Genomic DNA, 24,469 nt, shown 5'->3' with positions numbered 1-24,469 from the left:
TCCATGTGTCCTTTATACATGTTCCTGTAAACCCTTACCCCTTTCCCCTGAAATTCCCCTGAAATTCCCCTGAAATTCCCTCTCCTCTCCCCTCTGAACACTGTCTCTATTCTCTATTCAGTGTCTTTGATTATATTTTGCTTGTTTCTTTGTTTTGTTCTTTAGGTTCCTGTTAAAGGTGATATCATACAGTAGAGAACAGTGACTGTTCTCTATTTCAGTGTCTTTGATTATATTTTGCTTGTTTCTTTGTTTTGTTCTTTAGGTTCCTGTTAAAGGTGAGATCATATGGTATTTGTCTTTCACTGACTGGCTTATTTGCTTAGCATAATGCTTTCCAGTTGCATCCATGCTGTTGCAAAGGGTAGGAGCTCCTCCTTTCTTTCTGCTGCATAGAATTCCATTGTGTAAATGTGCCATAGTTTTTTGATCCATTCATTTACTGATGGGCATCTACGTTGCTTCCAACACTTGGCTATTCTTTAAACTCACTGTCTCCCATTTATCTTTAAAAAGTTATCTGCAATAAAACTTTATAAAACCCTTAGTGTATTATTGTTTGCAAGGAATTATATTTTATTTAAATCTTTAAGAATGTGTTCATAATCAACACATTTATAATTAAAGAACTGATATGCTTATTTACTAATAAAACATAAATCAATCAAATACTAAATGGTCAAATGACACTGACATTATTTTATGGTAAAAAAATACAAAGTGGCATTAACATGTAATCTAATAAACATTACTATAATTAAATACTAATATTTTTCAAATAAAGTCAGAGAGTTATTTAGCAACTCAAGGAAAGACTCTCCTTTACAGAGATCTTCAAAAAGAAAGCACAAGTGGGAGGTAGGGATGGGTGGGGCAGGGGAGCGTGGTGAGGTGAAAATGGAAATAATTATACTTGAATAACAAATAAATGAATGAATGAATGAATAAATAAAACATACATAAGTTTAGAAGTCACCACTGTTAAAGCATAAAATTATGCAATATCTTAAGCGCTTTTTAATTCTGTAATTTTATATATGGGGGTATATAGTAAATAATTATGTTCCAATTTTAGTGCCATCTTATTAACTTGTCTTTTTTTAGTGATTATTTAGAAAGAAGGGGAAAGTGAAAGAGAGAGAGAGAGGGAAAGAAACATCAATTGTTGTTCCACTTATTTATTCATTCATTGGTTGTTTCTTGTATGTCCTGACTGGGGATTGAACATGCAACCTTGAGGTATTGAGACAATCATTAACTTGTTTTAAGTCTATTACTATACTTATACAAAAATCTATTTTTATGTGTCTATATAGTCATTTGATTGCCTACTATATACCAAGTATTATTCTTGATCCTAATTATTGGATGCTGACCAGAAAAGCCATAACCCATGTGGTATACAACCTAAAGGCTATTATGGTTATTAGCAAAACAAGCAAACACACAAATGATTTTACAATTATAAATTGTGATACACACTGTGAAGGAATTAAAAAGGATGCTATGAGAAGGAATAAAAGAAAATACTTCAGAGAAATAAATCTTTTAAAAAGTACTATTTGTACTTTTGTAGCAGTTGTTAATTCATAAAAAGAAAAGAGTTTCAAGAAAAGGGAAAAAGCTAGTGCAAAGGTCCCCAACCACAAAAGAAGAGGTTGGAGAGTTAGGAAAACTGGCTAATACATAAAGAAGAGGAAAACAAGATGAGCTGGAGAGGCAACAGAAGCTAGATCATATAAGGTCTTGCAGGCATCGTTAAGAAATTTGCATTGTATTTTAATTGCAATAGGAGATGATCAGAAGATTTAATTGCAGAGTGAGCAGGACCTGAATGACATTTCTAGAATATCAACCTGGATGTTCTCTGAAAAACAGATTTGGTAGTAGAGAGAAAGGAATTATGATGAGAGTAGCAGCAGTGAGAGCAGATAGTAGTAAGTCTACAGAAAAAAAAAATCCAAGCAAAAGCCAAGTTGGATAAGGGTGGTGAAAGTAGAAATTGAGAAGAGTAGATGGACTCAAGAAATAGGTTAGGGGTAAGTTCAACAAGACCTGATAACAGATTAGATGTGGGAAGTATTAAGAACATTTAAAGTAGTTCTAATACTTCTAGGTTGTGCACAAACCAAATGGGGATGCATTTTTACTTTTTTATTTACTAAGATGGAACACATTCCCATCTAGGTTATATTCCTTAATGACAGACAGAACTAAATACCTGGAACATAAAGAGCACTCAATATACTCAATTTATGACACATACATACAGATATACAATGAAATAAATAAACAAACCCAAAGCCCTATAAAGTACTGAATAAACAATTATAATAAAAATGAAAAGTAAGAAAATTCATACCTTACTGGAGTCTGGGGAAGAATCACATTTAACTCTTCATCAGGATTACTTCTTCGTGGTGTTCTCTGCATTTCAAAACTAAATAATGAAAGGCAAAGTCATTTAGACTAAAATTTACACTTTGTGCTTTATGAGTCAAAAAAAGAAGTATAAATCATTCTGTTGCCTCATAACATCACACAAAATAAATCTATAATAGAAGTGATCAGAAAAAGATAACCCAAGAGCTGCATAAATAAAATTATGTTTTTTCACTACTATTTTTAAGTTGTTTTTCTTTCCACTAGGTTTATGACAAACAGGTACACCAATCGTTAAGAAAGATCATTGTTTGAAAGAGCAAGTTAGAAGTTTTCTCTACAAAGTTAGATGTTCAATGGCATTATTAACCAAGTTGTTCAATATCAAAAAATATCAAAGCTCAAGTTTTCTAATCATTTGTGTTCCAAAGCCTTTATCTTGACTTAACTAAAATTAGAAATATTTTACTTGTGTTTAACTTCCAAATTGAAAACTTTTTCAGTTACTTATACAAATATTTCATGTTAAAGACATAATATTAACCATACTTATGGTGATTTAACATTTTTTGTAATTACTCTCCACCATTCTTACTTGAAGACTCTACATGACAATTCAAGAGAATACACTTTTGTATTAACCTTAAAAAAAATGAACCAAGCCCTGGCTGTTGTGGCTCAGTGGGCTGAGCATCTTCCAGCAAACTGAAAGGTTGCCAGTTTGCACACTATCAGGGCACATGCCCGGGTTTTAGGCCAGGTCCCTGGCTGGAGGTGTGAGAGAGGTAACTGATGAAGATGTTTCTCTAGCACATTGATGTTTCTCTCCCTCTCTATCTCTTTCCCTTCCCTTCTCTCTAAAAATAAATAAATAAAATCTCTTAAAAATGAACCAAGAAAGTAAAGCAGGTAAAAAGCTAAAAAAAGACAGTGAATCACTATTGAGTAAACCAATTACAGTTAACTTAAACAACTTGGATTGCATCCTTATACCATGGACCCACACAGTTCAAACCCTTGAACCACAGTTCAAAATACAGTTGATGTCTTGTTTAACATCAACTGTATTTTTAATACACAGTCTGAAATCTACATTTGCACTGGGCCAACTTAAGATATACAAGGATTTTGCACAGGCAATTGGCACCTCTAACCCTGAATTGTTCAAGGGACAACTTGTAGGTCAACAATTCTCTTTGGGTGTTCATTTTAAAAATTATACTTATCTAAAAGAAAAATTAGTTGATTTACAGGGCAATTCACATTAAATTTCTATCCCAGAAACATAAAAAAGGTATTATATAATAATAAAGGGGTCATTCCAATTAGAGGAAAACCATAATATTTTAAAATATTTTTAAAAGATTGTATTTATTTATTTTTAGAGAGAGGGTAAGGGAGAGAGAAAGAGAGGGAGAGAAACATCAATGTGCAGTTGTCTCTCGAGAGCCCCACTAGGGACCTGGACCCATAACCCAGGCATGTGCCCTGACTGGGAATCAAACTGGAAACACTTTGGTTTCCAGCCCCATGCTTAATCCACTGAGCCACACCAGCCATGGTATATTTTTAAATATTTATACCCAAAATAAGAGCACCTAAATATATAAAGTAAATATTAAGACCTGAAGGAGAAATAGACAGCAATACAATAGGAGTAGAAAAGTTTCTCACAATTACCCCACTAACACCTCATTGACATGAATAGATAAATCATCCAGACCAAAACTCAGCAAGAAAACATTGGCCTTAGTTGACACATTTGACTAGATGGAGTTAACAAATATTTGAACAACATTCCATCCAAAGCAACAGCATACATTCTTCTCAAGTGAATATTGAATATTTTTCTAGGGTAGATCACATGCTAAGCCACAAAAGTCATAATACACTTAAGAGACTAAAATCATACCAACTTTCTTTTTTGACTACATTAGTAAAAAACCACATGATATTAATACATAATATATAAAATACATTAATTACATGAAAAAAACTGAAAAACTCATATATATGTGGAGATTAAACACTATATTAGTGAACAACCAATGAATCAAAGAAAAATCAAAAGATATAAACATCTTGAGAAAAACAAAAATCAAAATGTAAAATACCAAAGATTATGGAATGCAACAAAAGCAGTTCTAAGATGAAAGTTCATAGCAATAAATGTCTACTTTAAGTAAAAAGAAAAGTCTTAAATAAACAATCTAACCTTATACCTCAAGGAACTATAAAAAAAAGAACACACAAAACCCAAAGACAGAAAAAGGAACTAAATCACAAAGATCAGAGGAGAAATAAATAAAATAGGGCTTAAAAGACAATAGAAAAGATCGATAAAATTAAGAGCTGGTTATTTTAAGATACACAAAATTAACAAACCTTTAGTTAGTCTCAACCAAAGGTGGGGGCTGGAGAGGGAGAGGGAGAAGGGGAGGTGGGGGAGAGAGAGAGAGAACACAAATATGTACTTAATGGTCATTCAAAAATTTTGTGATTACATTCAAACATTCTTCATCTCAGAAATGAAAGAGGAGATTTACAACTGATATCACAAAAAAACCCCAAATAAATCATAAGACTGCTATGAACAATTGTTCAAAACTGGCCACTATCAACAAGAGGTCAAGATTGGATAAACCAGAGGAAATGGATAAATTCTTAAAAATATACAACCTTCTAAGGCTTAATCATGAAGAAATAAAAAATCAAGATAGATCTATTACTAGCAAGGAGATTAAATCAGTAATTAAGAATGTCCCAACAAACAAAAGCCCAGGACCAGACAACTTCAGTGGCAAATTCTATCAAACATTCAAAGAATTAATACCAATCCTTCTCAAACTCTTAAAAGAAAGACAAAAAAAAGAAGTGAACTCTTCCCCAATCCAATTTATGAGGCCAGCATTACCCTAATACCAAAAGAAAATTATAAGCCAATATCCCTGATGAACACAGATGCAAAACCCTCAACAAAATATTATCAAACCAAATTCAACAATACACTAAAAGAATACCATGATTAAGAGGGATTTATTCCAGTGATGCAAGGATGCTTCAACAACCACAAATCAGTCAATGTGATACACCACATTAACACAATAAAAGATAAAAATCATATGATCATTCCAACAGATGCAGAAAAGGTATTTATGCCGTTGATATTGAAACAAAATTCAACATTCATTTATAATAATAATTCTCAACAGAGCAAGCACAGAAGGAATGTACATCAACATAATAAAAGTCATACATGACAACACCACAGCCATCATTATACTCAATGAAAAGCTGAAACATTTTCCTACAGAATGACCATTCTGGCCACCTTTTATTCAATACAGTATTGAAAGTCCTAGTCAGAGCAATTAGACAAAAAAAAAAAAAAAAGCATCTAAATTGGAGAGGAAAAAGAAAAACTGTTAGTATTTGCAGATGAAATGATATTATATAGAGAGAGAGACCCTAAAAGACTCCATCAAAAAACTGTTAGAACTAATAAAATTCAGTAAAGCTACAATATCAATACACAAAAGACAGCTGTTTTTCTATATACTAATAACAAACTATGATAACAAAAAATTAAGAAAATGATCTCATTTATAATTGCATCAAAAAGAATTGCATACCTAGTAATAATTTTAACCAAGGGAGTGAAAGTCCTATATACTGAAAAGTATAAGACACTGATTAAAAAAAACCTGAGGAAGATACAAACAAATGGAAAGACATTCAATACTCATAGATTGAAAGAATTAATGTTGTTAAAATGACCATACTACTCAGAGCAATAAAGAAATTCAATGCAATCCCTATCAAAATTCCAATGGCATTTTCCACAAAAATAGAGGAAACAACACTAACATTTTTATGGAACCATTTGTGTCCTATGGACAGAGATCAGGGAACCCTGTGAGCTCTACATGAACATACTCACCTCCAAGCAAGTATATTACAAAAGTAGGATGGCTTGGTGAAGAGCCCAGTGGTTCAGGCATTCCTCCTCTGGGCTCTGTCCAATGCCATTTTCCACTAAGCAGCCCCTATGGCGATTCACCCCTTACTTAGTTGAAGTTGGTAGCTTATGTCCATTTGGCACCAGGTGCCTAGGGCATGTAATGGACTGGGTTTTGTTTTTGTTTTTATTTTATTTTGTTTTATTGTTTTTCTTTTTATTTTGCTTTGTCTTTTAAGGTGGAAACTGCGAATCTTTAAAATAAAGATGGGAAAGAACCAGCAAAGAAAACAATTTAAAATAAATAGAAATAGGCACTTAAAAAATAAAAATAAAATTTGTATGGAACCAGAGAAGAACCCAAATTGCCAAAGCAAGCTTGAAAAAAAAGGACAAAGCTGGAGCCATCACACTTCCTGACTTCAAACTACATTAAAAAAACAGAAAAGAAAAAAAAGAACTATAGAAAGCAGTACGGTGACAGCCAGAGGGAAGGAGGAGGGGGGGCTAGGTGGTAGAAGGCAAAGGAGAGTGGAAATGGGGACACATCAGTAATAGTGTCAAAAGTAAAAAAAAATAAAGGAAAAAATAAAGCTACAGTTATGAAAATAGTATGGAACTGGAAAAAAAAAAACAGACACATAAATCAATGAAACAGAACAGAGAGCCCAGAAATAAACCCACACATATATCATCAATTAATTTATGTCAAGAACGCAAGAATTTAGAGCAGGGAAAGGACAGTCTCTTCAACAGATGATGCTGACAAAATTGAATAGTAACATACAAATGAATAAAACTTGACCACTATCATACATCACATATAAAAAGTAACTCAAAATGGATGAAAGACTGGGATATAAGACCTGAAACCATAAAACTCCTTGAAAAAAGCAGAGGTGGCAATAAGCTCTTTGATATTAATGTTGGAAATATTTTTAATCTAACACCAAAAGCAAAGGCAATAAAACAAAACAAAACAAAAAAACCGAGTACTATATCAAACTAAAAAGCTTCTGCACAGCAAAGGGAGCCATCAACAAAATGAATAAAGGCAACCTACTAAATAAGAGAAATATTTGCAAATAATATCTCAAAGGGTTAATATTCAAAATGTAAAAAGAAATCAATTGCAAAAACATGATCAAATTGAAAAACAAGCAAATATGAATACATATTTTTCCAAAGAAGACATACAGATAGCCAACAGGTACATGAAATAATGCTTAACATCGTTAGTCTTTAGGGAAATGCAAATCAAAACCACACTGAGTTATCACTTTACACCAGTTAGAATGACTATTATCAAAAAGACAAGAAATAACAAGTGCTGATGAGGATGTGGAGAAAAGGGAACACTTGTACATTACTGGTAGAAATGTAAATTGGTGCAAGCACTATAGAAAACCATATGGAAGTTTCTCAAAAAATTAAAAATTGAGCTACTATAAGATACAACAACTCCACTACAGGGTATTTACTGAAAAGATACCTTCACCCCCATGTTCACTGTAGTATTTACAACAGCTAAGATATGAAAACATGAAGTGTCCATTGATGAATGAATAATAAAGAAATTGTTTTATACACACACACATACATATACACACAAATATATACATATACACATGATGGGGCAAAAGTATGTTTACAGATGTTCATGTGGAAAATCACAAAATAATTAATAAATAATAGTAATACAAGAATAAATTCTGCCGTTCACATACTCACAACTAAAAACCTACTTTTGCCTCACCCTATAATATATATGTTATTGCATGATGGAGTATCATTCAGCCATAAAAAGAATGAAATCTTGCCACTGCAACCTCAAAAGCATTATATTAAATTAAAAAGTCAGAAAGAAAAAGGCAAACAAGGTATGATCACTCTTACGTGCAGTATCTAAAAAAAAATCCAGCTCTGACTGGTGAGGGTCAGTGGATTGAGTGCTGGCCTGCGAACCAAAAGGTCGCCAGTTTAATTCCCAGTCAGGGCACATGCCTGAATTGCCCTCCAGGTCCTCAGCTGGGGGTGTGCAAAAGGCAACCAGTCAATGAATCTCTCACACATTGATGTTTCTCTCCCTCTATTTCTCCCTTCCTTCCCCTGTTTCTAAAAAGAAATAAGTAAAATCTTTTTAAAAACTAAAAAAAATTAATATTTTTTTAAAATCCAAACTCCTAGGTACAGAGAATAGATTGGTAGTCACCAGAGGAAATGAAGGGGAGTGGGTGTAATTTTTTGTTAGTTTCAAAAAATAAAAAGAATCATATATTCAGTTGGCTGTTGAACATCTTCACTTTCCACTTTTCTAACTTGGGTTTGATTGCTTTCTTATATATACAAATTTATCATGTCCTAGCTCTATGAAAAAATATTCAACCCCATAAATTGAACTGGGAGTCAAGTACCTAGCATTATTCTATCACTTTACGCTCTACAAAGTACTCTTATCAATATGAATATATGTATATAGTACAAAGTATAGAAAGTATACATGTGACTCTGGAGTAAATGCTTATATTTTACAGATGAGACAACTAAGACTTAGTGAGATAAAGTGAAAATTAAACTATATTCCAAAAGCATGAAGGAAATAAAAGATATTCTCTGCTTTGACTTGGTTAGAGAAAAATTACTTTAAAAAGATATTAAAAATCAATACAAGCTTGTGCATACTAGGAGGCAAACTAATGTTCACACAGACAATACAAAGAATATTTTTTCACTTGTTTTAATAAAAAGAATTGATTTACAATCTGTGTAAAGGCACTATATCATAAAAGTTTCTATTTGTTAATAAATTATATACTTAGAATGGTTTATCTTAATAGCTTTACTTAAAGGTACCTGAATTATTATAAATAATATTTAAAGGTCACTAAGTTAAATAAAGACCTACTTAACTCTCCTTTATCAAAACTGACTGAGAAAAAAACATATAAACAAAAATATACCACGTATGATACCTGTCTGTAGGATCAGCCTGAAGAGTTTTATCATGATCCAGAAATAATCTTGCATCTAAATCTTTGTTTTTAAGGTAAATTTCTTCATATTGTTTAGAGAGACTTTCCACCTCAAAAGAAAAGAGTACTGATGATTACCCTTCCATGTCATTACATTTCTCAGTATACAGAAGTACGATTTAATTAAAGAATTTTTTGTACAATACACACGTAATTTTATAACACACTGAGAACACATACAATATAAATAAGGCATATGTATAAGTGAAGTAAAGAAAACTGCAAATTTTCAACTCTAATTTTAATCCTATTTTATGCACCCCATTAGAATTTTATGTAGACAAGATCCACAAAGCCACAAATTAGTATTGAGATGAAACTGTAAGATAAAAATAGGTATTATTATACCCACTTAAGTGTTAAGATCCTTCAAACATCCCATACATTTTTCATTTTTAATCTTCTACACTTATCAATATAAAATAAATATTTTTCAAATATTATAACAAATCCTCTTGGTTATATATGCTGCCTATCTTTTCTAAATATTTTAGTTCACTCCAACTTCCTTCAATTAAGTATCTTAGGAAACAGCATTAGCTCAATTAATTAGTCCAATTAACACATTTGCATGATTTATTCCCAGTCTTCGACACTTTTTCAACTTCTAGAATCTGCAATTCTTTTATCAGTTCTACTTCATAATTTTGAATCATAATTTGAAAACCAATGCACAATAGACAACTATTTGGCATGCCTTCTGCTGGGACTTTTAAAGGTAAAATGTTTCCAAACTGAAGGTGCTAAAATGGCATTCTAAAAGGATTGGGAGAAGAAACTGAGTTAAATGTAACTTTTTGTTTGTTTCCATAAATTTTTAGGTAGAACAGTCATTCATGTTTAATAATTGTTACTGCCCTAGCTTAGTGAGGCACTATATTTATCTATCATTTATTGACTGGCACCTATTAGTACTATATGCAATATACTGGGGAAAATGTTAAGTTTATCCTAAGATTTCTATTAAAACTAATCCTTTCTAGGCAAAGAAAATTTACTACAGTGTCCAATATTCTTTAGAATTGTGAACAGCATATTTTTTATAACAAGACTAAGTAATACAACATTTGGCCCTTGTTTGCCACTCTAGTACCCTATCTTACCACTTTTTTGCTCTGTAACCCAGTCTTAGCTAGTTGGAGTTCACTCTACAGACCAAACTATCTCATATCACTGTGTCTTTGAATCTTTAATTTCCAACCCTTGAGAATGCCATTTTTCAGAAAGCTTACTCAGCACAGAAATCATCACCTCCAAACAATTTTCCACAAAACTTATCTGCCCCACTTTAGATTAGGCTGCCCTACTCAGAGATATCACAACACCCTGTGTATACTTCCACCAGACTCTCATAGACTCCTATAATGTTCTCTTGGTCTGTGTCTCCCACTAGAATTTTAGTAACAGTAATTATGAGTTCAATCTCTGTAATGATGATATCTAGCACAATGCCTGGCACATATTAAACACTGAATATAACAGTTGTTGAATAAACAGATTAATTAATTCAAGGACTAGCTACAAATTCAGGTCACAGAATCAGCAGTTCAGCTATCTGAATTCACATCTTTTGGTCTTAGTGACTAAATACCAGATGCTTCCAAAACACTGCTTTATCACTGAGTACTTGTTCATTATTTATCTAAAGCATCATTTTCTCCACATATTTTACCTTATCACATAAGTTTTAAGTTCTATTTCCACTGAAGAGTAAAATATTTAAAGCAAAATGTGAAAAGAAACGGATGGGTGGCATACCACTGAGATAAAATATTTTTGTAATATAATCATAGTCATTTCAACTGTATTTTCAATTAAGTAGTTGTTAAAAATACTCAAAAGAGATGCTCTGTAATATAGTAATGCCAATAAAGCTGATGGCCTTAATCAGGGATACTATGCACAAGGATGTGCAGCAAAGCAAATTAAGAGTCAAATGTGATTGTATATATTTAGTTTAAATATTTAGTATATGTGCTGTCCAAGTGCTCAGTAGTTATATTTAAATATTTAATGGAGTTTAGAAATCCAAAAGCTAAAAATAGATTTTTTTAAAATTTCAGTACAAATCAATTTCTATTGTAAATTACAAAAGTACTGCTTATTTACACATTTGAGTACATATTCAAAAGGTTTTTTTATTATTATATAAAGTTGGTTCACCACAATTCTACTGAGATTCCTTTTCCTAAGCAAACAATATTTAATATATAGTAAAATTATCTTAACAAGTTTAGACAACTATTCCACCCTCCCAAAAGTCCCAAAACACATTAATATTTTATTAAGTTTTCTTTCAGATACCTCTGGAAGTCCATTAGAAGCTACAATTCCAAGAGAATTCATAAAAGGTATAAAATTTTTGAAATAAACATTTTTCACCTGAAAAAGATAAAGTTACATGACCATTAAAATTTTAAAAATCAATCTCCATCGTTATTAACACTAGAATAAAAGTATTAACTGACAATTTGATCAATGACTTACATTCAAACTAGTGTGACACTTTTTATAATTAATTCAGTTACATATTTACTTTTAAAATTGTGTGAGGCAGATTTCAAGTCTTAAAATGGAGATGTAGTTGGGAATTTTTAATGAAATGGGATTTATAGGAAGAAAATCCACTGAAAACAACTTCAACATTCCATATTTAACAAATGATGAAAAGATGGGAGGCTCAAAAAAATTAAGCAACTTGACCAAAGTTATGCAGTTAGGAAACAGCAAGCTGGAATTTAAACCCAGTCTGCCTAACATAAAAGCCAAGATTCTTTTCACTTTTCTGCACTGCCTCTAATTTCTTCCCAAAGTATATGTCAGACCACTTTTCATACGTCATCTAGTATTTAGCTTAGGGAATATCACATCAATTATTTTAGCATAAATTTAGGATAATGACCTGCTTTTGTAACAAAATAATTTCACACACAAAAATAATATCCAATAATTGAATTCAAAACTAAAAATATTTTCTGGAATTATGCCATTTGATGCAAAAGCAGCCTACATTTAACATGGAAAATGAAGATTGTACTCAGAAAACCTGGAGTTATGTTCCTGGCTATGCTACACTTGCAAAGTGTTGTGGAATTTTAAACAACGTACTTTCTGTCATTCAACTTCATTTTACAACTTTAGAATCTACATTTACTAAGGGGGAAATAATTTAATATCAGTTCCTATCTTCTACTTCCTAAGTAAGTTATAAGAATTAAGCTTCTGTTATACTTACTAGTTTTGTTTTCTAATTAATTCCCAGTTAACTAGACTATTTACAATGTGGGTAGTTCTAGTTAATCAGTTAGTATGACTAACCAATAATTATATAACCATAAATATAACTAACCAATAAACGCTGTATAAATAATCAAGTATCAATTAATTAATGTCAATTACCAACAAAGCATTTAATCACCTACACTTTTTTAATTTTTATTCTTTAATCATTTTATTGTTGTTCAATCACACTTGTCTGCTTAATCACTTATATTTAAAAAACATTAATGATTCTAAATTATATCAAAGAGTAAAAATTAATAGTAACAAAATTATTTATTCCTGATTTTTGAAACAAACTTTTACAAGTAGTTCTGAAATTCAGAGAATTAACAACCAGGAATTAGAAAACTGATTAAGCAAAAGTCTGGAGAAAACAAACTTTTTTCCAACTACATCCGTCAGCTACTAGCAAAAATAAATTGTGATTCCAAAAAACTAAGTGTGTGTGTGTGTGTGTGTGTGAGTGTGTGTGTAAAGTTGATACATCTATAGCTACATGTCTATATCTATGTATTTGTTGAAATTAACAAAAGTCACTATGCTAAAACTCTGACAGCTTGATAAATCATTCCAACACTTTTTAAACTAAGTTTTTGATATGATACCCCCATTTCTTCTCAGAGTTCACAGAGTAATTTCTGAGATGCAGCATTTCACACAGCTATCTGTTGGTGAATGGTGGACAATATAATAATCTATGAGTGAAAGGAGCATGGTATAGTGAAAGTAGCACTAGTAACAAATGTCCCACAGTCTAGACTGTTAGAAACTAGCTATCAGTCTCTAGAAGCGTGTTCACTCATTATTAAAAGGAGGAAAAATCTATTATTTTCCAGAATCCTTCCAATTCCAACAGTCCAGATTCTATGAACTAAATAAGCAAGTCCTGGATTGTTATGTGTATTCTCTGCCAGTCATTAATATCTGATGTAATATCTAGAAAGATAGTAATTATAGAAAACTGAACAGAAATTTAATGATGATATCACTTATCACTAAACCAAAAGCACTAGGGCTTTTTTAGCATGGTATATTAAATATTAGGGGTATCAGTACTTATAGAGGAATCAAAGAACAAATACATTTGAAAACTACTGCCTTAATGATTTACGTTTCAATGATTCCAGAGTGAGGGAGATACTCTATTTTTTAAGTATATTTTATTGATTATGTTATTACACTTGTCCCAATTTTTTCCCCTTTGTCCCCTTCTGCCTGGTACCCGCCGTCCCTTCAGCAATCCCCACTTTAGTTCATGTCCATGGGTCATGCATGTAAGTTCTTCAGCTTCTCCATTTCCTGAACTATTCTTCACATCCCCATCTATTTTGTAACTACCAAGTATGTTTCTTAATCCCTGCACTTTTCCCTCCTTTTTTCCCCTCCCCTCTTCCAGATGATCTCTCTAAAATTAAAGTAACTGAGTATGAAAATTAAAATCTTTCTTAACATTTTGCTATTGAAAAAGGGTTGGCACTAATTACAAAAAAGCAAGCTCATTACAAAAAATGTATATACTGCTAGAAAGAACTTGTATCTAAATTTACTTTAACTTTTTTAAAGAAATGAAGTTAAATTACCTCATCTATGTTACATTCATGTTCTTTACAAAGAACTTCAATAATTCTTGTATCATTTTCTAGTTGTTTTGCTATCCGTGAAGTCCTGTTCTGACCCCGCCTTGGTGTTCGAGGTGAACCATTAATAGGTATTACAGCTGTTTCTGTAAAAATGGTAAATAAGATAAGAAAATTATAAATCCCACTGTATAAAATAGTGGAATATTTTTATTATAACTAGGAAGATCAGAAAAAAAACAGTAATATTATGCTACTTTGAATTTTTCAGTTTCACTTCAAAGCTAACAGTTATATTTATTTATTGCATATCTATTATAAGTCTTTCTTTTAGAAGAATTTTTTAAAGATTTTATTTATTTATTTTTAGAGAGGAAAGGGAGGGAGAAAGAGAAAGAGAGAGAGAAACATCAATGTGCGGTTGCTGGGGGCCATGGCCTGCAACCCAAGCATGTACCCTGACTGGGAATCGAAACTGCGATGCTTTGGTTTGCAGCCCGCGCTCAATCCACTGAGCTACGCCAGCCAGGGACTATTATAAGTCTTGTACTGATAACAGTTTATGCCCTCCCCATATGCTCTTCTGCCCGCCAACAAGTCCAGAAAGAAACTGTAAGATACTTAGAGCCAAATATGAAGAGGGCAAGCAAAACAGCCAACTTATAAACTAGTTGTAAATTATCCTACTCAGTCTGCAAGAGGTAAACTCTCTTCTATCTTTTAAAGTGTCTTAAAACTAATAAGGTAGTACTTATGGAATCAACTTTCAGATACAGTATAAAAACAAGAGAATTTTAAAAGTTTTGGCAAATACCATAGTAAATTATGATACTTTTAAAAGATAATATATCAATATAATATGATAATAAACTGATTTTTTTCTTTTAATTTTATCTTAATTGTTCAAGTACAGTTTTCTGTCCTTTACTCCCACCCGATACCACCCTCCCATCCCTCCCCACCACCCTCCCATTTCCATCCCCCCCCAGTTTTTGTCCATGTGTCCTTTATACTTGTTCCTGTAAACCCTTCCACTTTTCCACCAAAATTCCCCTAAAATTCCCTCCCCTCTCCCCTCTGGTAACTATCAGCCTGTTCTCTATTTAAGTATCTTTGATTATATTTTGTTTGTTTGTTTGTTTTGTTGTTTAGGATACTGTTAAAGGTGAGATCACATGGTTTTTGTCTTTTACTGCCTGGCTTATTTCACTTAGTGTAATACTTTCCAGTTCCATCCATGCTATTGCAAAGCTTAGGAGCTCCCTCTTTCTTTCTCCTGCATAGGATTCCATTCTGTAAATGTACCATAGATTTTCTGATCCATTCATTTACTGATGGGCACCTAGGTTGCTTCCAACACTTGGCTATTGTAAATTGTGCTGCTATGAACATTGGGATGCACACGTTCTTTTGGATTCATGTTTCAGGGTTCTTAGGATATAATCCTAGCAGTGGAATTGCTGGATCAAAAGGCAGATCCACCTTAAGTTTTCTGAGAAAATTCTATACTGTTTTCTATAGTGGTTGTACCACTCTACAATCCCACTAACAGTGCACTAGGGTTCCCTTTTCTCCACAACTTCTCAAACACTGTTGTTTGTTGCTTTGTTTATGATGGCTATTCTGACTGCTGTAAAGTGGTGTCTCATTGTGGTTTTAATTTGCATCTCTGTAACAGCTAGCAATATTGAGCATCTTTTCATATGTCTCTGGACCCTCTGTATGTCCTCCTTGGAACAGTGTCTGTTCAAGTCCTTTGCCCTTTTTATAATTGGGTTGTTTATCTTCCTAGAGTAGAGTCTTGTGAGTTCTTTATATATTTTGGAGATTAAACCTGTGTCTGAGGTATCATTGGCAAATATGTTTTCCCATACAGTTGGTTCTCTTTTTATTTTAATACTGTTTTCTTTAGCCCTGCAGAAGCTTGTTTTAATGAGATCCTATTTGTTTATTCTTTCCTTTATGTCCCTTGCTGTAAGGGACATATCAGTGAAAGTACTGATGCATGAAATATCTGAGATTTTCCTGCCTGTGTTCTCCTCTAGGACTTTAATGGTGTCACAGTTTATATTTAAATCTTCTATCCAACTTGAATTTATTTTTGTGTATGGTGTAAATTGGTGCTCGAGTTTCGTAGATGTACAGTTCTCCCAACACCATATGTTGAAGAGGCTATTTTTACTCCATTTGATATTGCTGCCCTCTTTGTCGAACATTAATTGACTGTAGAGACTTGGGTTTATTTCTGGGCTCCCTGTTCTGTTCCATTGGTCCATGTGCCTGTTTTTATGCCAGTACCAGGCTGTTTTGATTACAGTAGCCTTGTAATACAGTTTGATATCAGGTATTGTGATCCCTCCTATTTTATTCCTTTTTCTCAAAATTGCAGCAGCTATTTAGGGTCATTTATGGTTCCATATAAATATTTGAAGTATTTGTTCTATGTCTGTGAAATATGTTATTGGTACTTTAATAGGCATTGCATTGAATCTGTAAATTGCTTTGGGTAGTATGGACATTTTGATGGTATTAAGTCTTCCAATCCATGAACAAGGTATACGTTTCCATTTGTTAGTGTCTTCTTTGATTTCTTTCTTCAGTGTTGTGTAGTTTTCTGCATATAGGTCTTTTACTTCCTTGGTTAGACTTATTCCTAGGTATTTTATTTTTGTTTTTGTAGTATCAAATGGGATTTATTTTCTTCATTTCTGCTTCTGCTGTTTCATTGTTGGTGTAGAAAAATGCCTTTCATTTCTGAATATTGACTTTGTATTTCACTCTTCTGCCAAATTCATTTATTAGGTCAAGCAGTTTTTGCCGAGTCAATAGGGTTTTCTATGTACTCTATCATGTCATCTGAAAACAGTGACAATGTTGTTTCCTCCTTCCCAATTTGGATGACTTTTATTTCTTTTTCTTGTCTGATTGCCATGGCTAAAATTTCCAAAACTATATTGAATAGTTGTGGTGAAAGTGGACAACCTTGTCTTGTTCCTGATCTTAGTGGAAAAGATTTTAGTTTGTGCCCATTGAGTATGATGTTGGCTGTAGGTCTCTTATATATGGCCTTTACTATGTTGAGGAATGCTTGTCCTATTCCCACTTTCCTGAGTGTTTTTATCATAAATGGGTGCTGTACCTTATCAAATGCTTTTCTTCATCTATTGATATGATCATGTGATTTTTGTCTTTGCTTTTGTTTATTACATTTACTGATTTGCAAATTCTGTACCATCCTTGCATCGCTGGGATGAATCCCACTTGGTCATGGTGTATAATCTTTTTAATGTATTATTGGATGGGGTTTGCCAATATTTTGTTAAGGATTTTTGTGTCTACGTTCATCAGTGATATTGACCTCAAGTTTTCTTTCTTTGTTGTGTCTTTATCTGGTTTTGGGATTAAGATGATGCTGGCTTCATAGAAAGAGTTTGGGAGTCTTCCCTCATTTTCAATTTGTTGGAATAGTCTGTGAAGGTTAGGGGTTAGCTCTTCCTTAAATGCTTTATAGAATTCTACTGCAAAACCACCTGGTCCAGGGCTTTTGTGTGTTGAGAGTTTTTTTGATTACTGCTTCAGTTTCATCTATTGTTATTGGTCTGTTCAAGCTCTCTGCTGCTTCTTCATTAAGTTTTGGAAGATTATATTATTCTAGAAATTTGTCCATTTCACCTAGGTTTTCAAGTATCTTGGCATACACTTCTTCATAGTGATTTCTTACAATCCTTTGTATTTCTGTGGTATCAGTTGCAATCTCTCCTCTTTCGTTACTGATTGTGTTTATTTGGGTCCTGTCTCTTTTTTTCTTGATGAGCTGGAGTAAAGGGTTGTCGATTTTGTTTATCTTTTCGAAAAACCAGCTCCTGGATTCATTGATCCTTAGAATTGTGCTTTTAGTCTCTATATCATTTAATTCTGCTCTGATCTTGGTTATTTCCTTCCTTCTACTTGCTCTGGGCTGTCTTTGTTGTTGTTCCTCGAGTTCTTTTAGGTGTAGGGTTAGGGTGTTTGTTTGGAATATTTCTACCTTTTTAGGTAGGCCTGTATCGCTATGAACTTCCCCCTCAGGACTGCCTTGGCTGTGTCCCATAAGTTTTGGGTTGTTGTGATTTCATTTTCGTTTAAATCGAGAAACTTTTTGATTTCTTCCCTAATTGCATTCTTGACCCATTCATTGTTTAATAGCATGCTATTCAATCTCCATGATTTTCAGTGTTTTGGGTTTTTTTCCTTGGGATTGGTTTGTAGTTTCAGTTTCTTGTGGTCAGAGAAAATGCTTGGTATGATTTCAATTTTCTTGAGTTTGCTGAGGCTTGTTTTGTGTCCTATCATGTGGTCTGTCTTTGAAAATGTTCCATGTGCATTTGAATAGCATGTGTATTTAGCTTCTTTATGATGGAGGGCTCTATATATGTATCAGTTAAGTCCATTTGAACTGGGGCATTGTTCAGTGCCAAAATATCTTTGTTGATATTTTGTTTGGAAGATTTGTCCATTTTTGACAGTGGGGTGTTAAAATCACCTACTAGAATTGTGTTGCTGTCAATATGTTTCCTTAAGTCCTCTAAGATTTTGTTTATGTATTTGGGTAGTCCTGTGTTGGGTGCATATATATTTACAATGTTTATGTCTTCTTGGTGGATTTTCCCCTTGAGTATTATGAAGTGACCTTCTGGGGTTTCTCTTTATGGCCCTTTTTTGAAGTCTATTTTGTCTGATATGAGTATTGCTACCCTAGCTTTTTTTTTCCCTGCGTGTTTGCTTGGAAAATTTGTTTCCAGCCCTTCACTTTCAGCCTGTGTAGACCTTTTATCTTGTGGTGGGTCTCTTGTAGGCAGCAAATGAGTGGGTCATGCTTTCTTATCCATTCAGCTATTCTGTGTCTTTTGATTCAGGCATTTAATCCATTTACATTTAAGGTTATTATTGATAGGTACTTATTCCTTGCCATTTTTGTACCTGTGTTCCTCTCTGTCTCTCTCTTTTCCTTCCTTTCCTTAAAGCAGTCCCTTTAGCATCTCTTGCAGAGCTGGTTTGGTGGAGGTGTATTCTTTTAGACTTTTTTTGTCTGGGAAGCTCCTTATTTGGCCTGCTGCCTTGATTGAGAGCCTTGCTGGGTAAAGTAGCCTTGGTTGCAGGCCTCTGGTTGTCATTACTTGGAATATTTTTCTTGCCATTCTCTTCTGGCTTGGAGTGTTTCCATTGAGAAGTCAGCTGCTAACCTTATTGGGGCTCCCTTGTATGTTACTTCCTGTTTCTCCCTTGCTGCTTTTAAGATTATCTCTTTGTCTTGAAATTTTGCCATTTTAATTACAATATGTCTTGAACTGGACCTCTTTGGGTTCCTCTTGACTGAGAATCTCTGTGTTGCTGGATTTGTGTCACTTTTTCTCTCATGAAATTGGGGACGTTTTCCATCATTACTTTTTCAGATAGGTCTTCTATCCCTTGCTCTTCTTCTTCTCCTTCTGGTATTCCTATTATATGGATATTATTACATTTCATATTGTCTTGCATTTCTCTTAATCCCTCTTCAGTCTTTCTGAACCTCTTTTCCTTTCTTGCTCTTTCTGGGTGTTTTTTTCTACTTTGTCCTCCAATTTGCTGATACGATCTTCTGCTTCATGGATCCTACTTTTGATTCCCTCTACTGTGTTTTTCAGTCCAGAAATTGTATTCTTCATTTCCTCTTGGCCCTTGTTGATAGTTTCTATTTCCTTTTTCATGTTGATATAGTTTGCAGTGAGTTCATTATAGCTTCCCTGTAGTTTCTGGTAGTTCATTGTGAGCTCATTGAGCTTCCTGACAATCATTGTTTTGAACTCAATATCTGATAGTTGAGTTGACTCTATTTCATTTAGCATTCTTTCTGAGGCTTCCTCCTTTCCCTTCACTTGGGGATTCTTTCTTTGTCTTCCCGTTGTTCGTGAGACTCTTCTTGTTAGCCTCTGCTTCTTAAATTAATCTGTTCTGGCTCCCTGGGTTTATAGTGTGAACTTCTGTGGTAGAATACCTGTGAGTCTTTTTAGTGTGTCCTGGTGTTCACAGCTTCCCCCTGCTCTTTTTTGTGATCAGTTGGAGGCGGAAGGCAAAATGGTTTAAGACAGCAAGAGTGTTGTATGATATTTACAGTGGCAGCCGGTAGAGAAGAGATAGGAGATCCTTTGGCTATGTATAGTGTTAACTGTGATATTCCACCCAACTAGTCACTTTTTAGAAAGGATGGAAAGAAGATAAGAATCTTCTTGTGCAGGGAATGATTGTGAATTGGATCTAAAAAGCAGTGAGGTTGTGGGAGGTCAGATTCTGATGTAAGGTGAGAGTAAAGGATAGTAAATAGGTGTAATGTGTGAGAGAATACAGTTAACCTCTACAGTAATAGATTTCAGTAAACTATGAAGTGGGCTAAGATGTGGGGGACTGGGGGGCGTGTTGTGTAGTATTTACAATTGTATGGAATAGGTATTATTTACAGTAATATTAGAACAAATCATTTGACAGAATCTATGAGATCTAGATAACAAGAATGGGGAGTACAGAACCTTGAGTAGTGTACTAAGGAATGCAAGTGAAGTGAATGACAATACATTAGCAAGACACTATGAATGAGATAACAGAGGAAACCTGTCAAATGATACAATATAACCAGCCAAGCAGAGAAGACTATACAGAAAGAGAAGGAACACAAAAACACTATTAAAATAAAAAAAAAGTAAGAATAATGAAAAAATAATATTACAAATATGCAACAACTTTCAGGTTCTCTGTAATAGTAAAGTGAAAGTTGTCCTGCTGTCTCAGCTGTTGGGATGCCCCCTCCTTAGGTATAACTCTGGTCTTTTCACAGTTCCAGGTTTTTTTGTCTCACTTGTCAGTATTTAAAAAGAAAAAGGAAAACGGAAAAAAAGGAAAAAAAGCAGAAGGAGGAAGGAAAAGAAATAAATTTGAAAGAAAGGAAGAAGGAATAAAACATCTGGTTTTTCAATGTCCGCTGCAATTTTTGATCTTGTTTTTTCATATATGTTGTGGTACCGTTGACTGTTTGCTCTGTTCCTCCGTAGATGCTTAGGTGTTTCTCCCATGTTTAGGGACAAGTGGAATCTACTCCCTCCTACCACGCCGCCATCTTCCCTTCCTTTTTTTTTTATTGTTGTTCAGGTACAGTTCTCTCCATTTTCACCCCACCACACCCTCCGGCCCCACCCTTCCCCATCTCCCACCCTCTAACTTACTCCCTTTCACTTTGTTCATATGTCCTTAATAAACTGTGATTTTTAAAAAATCCCCTGGATTATTTTAGGCATTTCCAATTCAAAATGAATGTGGACTCAGCTATTAAAGAGATTACAGATGACTATAAAACCAACCAACAATTTAGAAGAAATTAGAGGACATAAGAACAAAAGTATTAGGTTAAGTGAAATAATCCAGGCAGTGAAAGACAAATACAATATGATCTCACCTTTAAGTGGAAACTAATCAACAAAACAAACAGGTAAGCAAAATATAACCAGAAACATTAAAATAAAGAACAAACTGATAGTAACCAGAAGGGAAGGGAAAGGAGGATAACAGAGGCAAGAAGCGGAAGGTAGTCAAGGAACATGTATAAAGGACCCATGGACAAAGCCAAAAGGGGGCAGGATTGAAAGTAGGTGGGAGATGGTGGTGGGTGGGACGGGGGAAGAAGTGGCAGGAAAATAGGGACAACTGTATTTGAACAACAATTTTAAAAAAAGAACATGTTAAACTATACCACAAGATGCAATCAGTGAAAAATTAAGCCATGGGAAACTCAACAGGGCAAACCACTTGATTATTTAATAAATAAATTTCGAGGTAAAAAAAAAGCAAGATGAAGAAGAAACTTTTTTAGAACACTTAAAAGCATATCAGCCAATTACAAAGTGCAGATCTCACTTCGATTCTCATTTACTCAAACTGTTAAAATTTTTTAAAATTATTTTCATAAGACAAATGGAAATATGAACACTTACCAAATATTTGGTGGCATTAGGAATCACTATTAATTAATTTTTAGGTGTGATATAATGATATTATCATATGTTTTATAAAAAGACTTTATCTTTTAGAGATACATACTAAAATTTATGAGGATGAAATTGTATGGGTGCTTCAAAATAAAATAGCTGATAGAACTGGACAGTAGATGGGGCTACAGGTTGACCATAAGTTTTATGTTGAAAGTAGGTGATAAATATATGGAGGTGTATTATGCTACTGTCTGCTTTTGTATTCATTTGAAATTGTCCATAGTAAAAAGTTAATTAAAAGTGCACCATACTCAGTTGATTCAGCACCTCATCCTTGTTTCTCTTTAACGCTGTACTTAAAGAATTAAATGTACATTGTATTTATCCAAAAGAACAAAGCCTAACAACCCAAAGTAACATCTATATGAACTTACTAACATGATAACACTGAAAATATAGAGGAAAACCCATATAAAATATTTTTTAATTCAGAAAATTTTGAAATATATTTGTTGTTTTCTATTTTTCCTCCCTCTGGCATGTGGTTTCTGCCAAATAACTGACTTTTCTGTCAATCCATGTTCAACACATTTTTAAAATTCTGTTCCAGATTTCATTTTTTCATGAAGTTTTTGTTTACAAAGATTAATTAGACTTCAATTTTTCAGTTACTTCAACAACTCTTTGAAACTTCTATGTTTTGATCTTTCTTCCATTATTTTTAGTATTATTAATATTGGGTTGGCGAAAAAGTTTTAGTTTTTTCCATATGATGGCTCTAGGAATGCTTGTCTTTAACTTCATTGTAATAATTTTGTTAGACTGCATTGTGATAGCTGTGATATCAGTGTGCATTTAAGAAAACATCAAAATTGGTGAATTTTTGTGCTGCCATTTTAATACTGATGATAGAATGAAATCTGTAATATTTTCAGCATTATTATGTTTTATTATATCAAGAAAGATAAATACATAATTGAAACAAAAAAAAAGATTTGTTCAGTGAGTGGAGAAGGTACTATGACTGATCAAACATGTCAAAAGTAGTTTGTGAAGTTTCTTGGCACTATTGACATTTTGGCCAAATAATTAATTCTTTGTGGCTGTTTTATGTATTTGATGATGTTTAACAGCATCCCTGGCCTCTTCCCACTAGAAGCCAATAGCAGGAGATAGCCAACATACTCAAAATATCCAAATCAATAAACTTACTGTCTTTTATTTTACAGAAAAAACTAAACAGACTTTTCAGCCAACCCAATACTTTCATCATTTTTGGAGCAAAGCAATCAGTTTAGTCTTAGTTAAGTTTACATTTTGTTGTAGTATAGTAATTGATTTTGAAAATTTACTCATGATACTGCCACAGGAAACAATTGCATTCTGAGAGCAATCTACTCATCTTTGTCTAAAAATATCTAATTATTTTAGTAATAGTTAATTTTACTTGTCACAGAATCATTATAGCACCCAATGATAAAAATTTAATCTGTTCCTACAGAACGAACCACTCTTTCCCATGCAGTTTCACTTATATCTGTGCCTTGACTATTGTTTTTTTCTTTACTGGGAATGCCCTCCCTCCAACTTACCACAACACTCAAATCCTAACTACTCTTTTCACTCAATTCAAATGTCACCTCTTCCTATGGGGTTCCTTGCTCTTCCCCAGCTAGGAAAAATTTCTCATTTTCTGAACTTCCATAGCATTTGCTAGTATTTTGGCCCAGACCACTTTCTACCACATACTCTGCTTATTTGCTTACTTGTCTTAACCCCTCCTTCTATAAATTATACACTACTTAAGGACAGAGTCCATGTCTGATTTATTTATTATAATACCCTAGTCTCTAAAACCACTTTTGGACACATTAGACATACAGTAAGCAACTGATTAATGAAGAAGGAGGAACATAAAATATTTAAAGTACTTACTATATGGTTCTTTGAGCAATGCAGGAGGTGAAAGTTTGATAAAATAGTCAAGGACACACAGCATCAACTGAAATGAGATCACCAGGTCATCTTCCATTTGTAATACTTCTCCTGAATATAAAGAAGATTCACATTTTAAAATATAGTTAGAGACTGAGATCTTAACATGAGGAAAAATTGTCAGTATGGATGTATCAACAATCACTACAGTCATGTTAAAGATTTTTTTGTAAAAACTCAGTCTGATCTGATATACACAAAAATATAAAAATATATAAGTTATTAAATTAAAAATAAAGTATAAGTTTA

At 33.3% G+C, this 24,469-nt stretch overlaps 1 protein-coding gene across 1 annotated transcript in view; it reads right to left on the bottom strand.

Moving 5' to 3' along the window:
• Positions 1-24,469, bottom strand: part of RB1 (RB transcriptional corepressor 1) — a 295,974-nt gene that overhangs the window by 153,385 nt on the left and 118,120 nt on the right. Inside the window, 5 exon segments of the mRNA XM_036011346.1 lie at positions 2,363-2,440; positions 9,313-9,422; positions 11,677-11,754; positions 14,235-14,377; positions 24,161-24,271. Coding sequence (XP_035867239.1) covers positions 2,363-2,440; positions 9,313-9,422; positions 11,677-11,754; positions 14,235-14,377; positions 24,161-24,271 — 520 coding nt within the window.

This window comes from Phyllostomus discolor, chromosome 11, assembly GCF_004126475.2.
Source record: "Phyllostomus discolor isolate MPI-MPIP mPhyDis1 chromosome 11, mPhyDis1.pri.v3, whole genome shotgun sequence".
In the NCBI taxonomy this organism is placed as follows: Eukaryota; Metazoa; Chordata; class Mammalia; order Chiroptera; family Phyllostomidae; genus Phyllostomus; species Phyllostomus discolor.
Note: the sequence above shows the minus strand (reverse complement) of the source record. Positions and strands in the feature narration are given on the sequence as shown.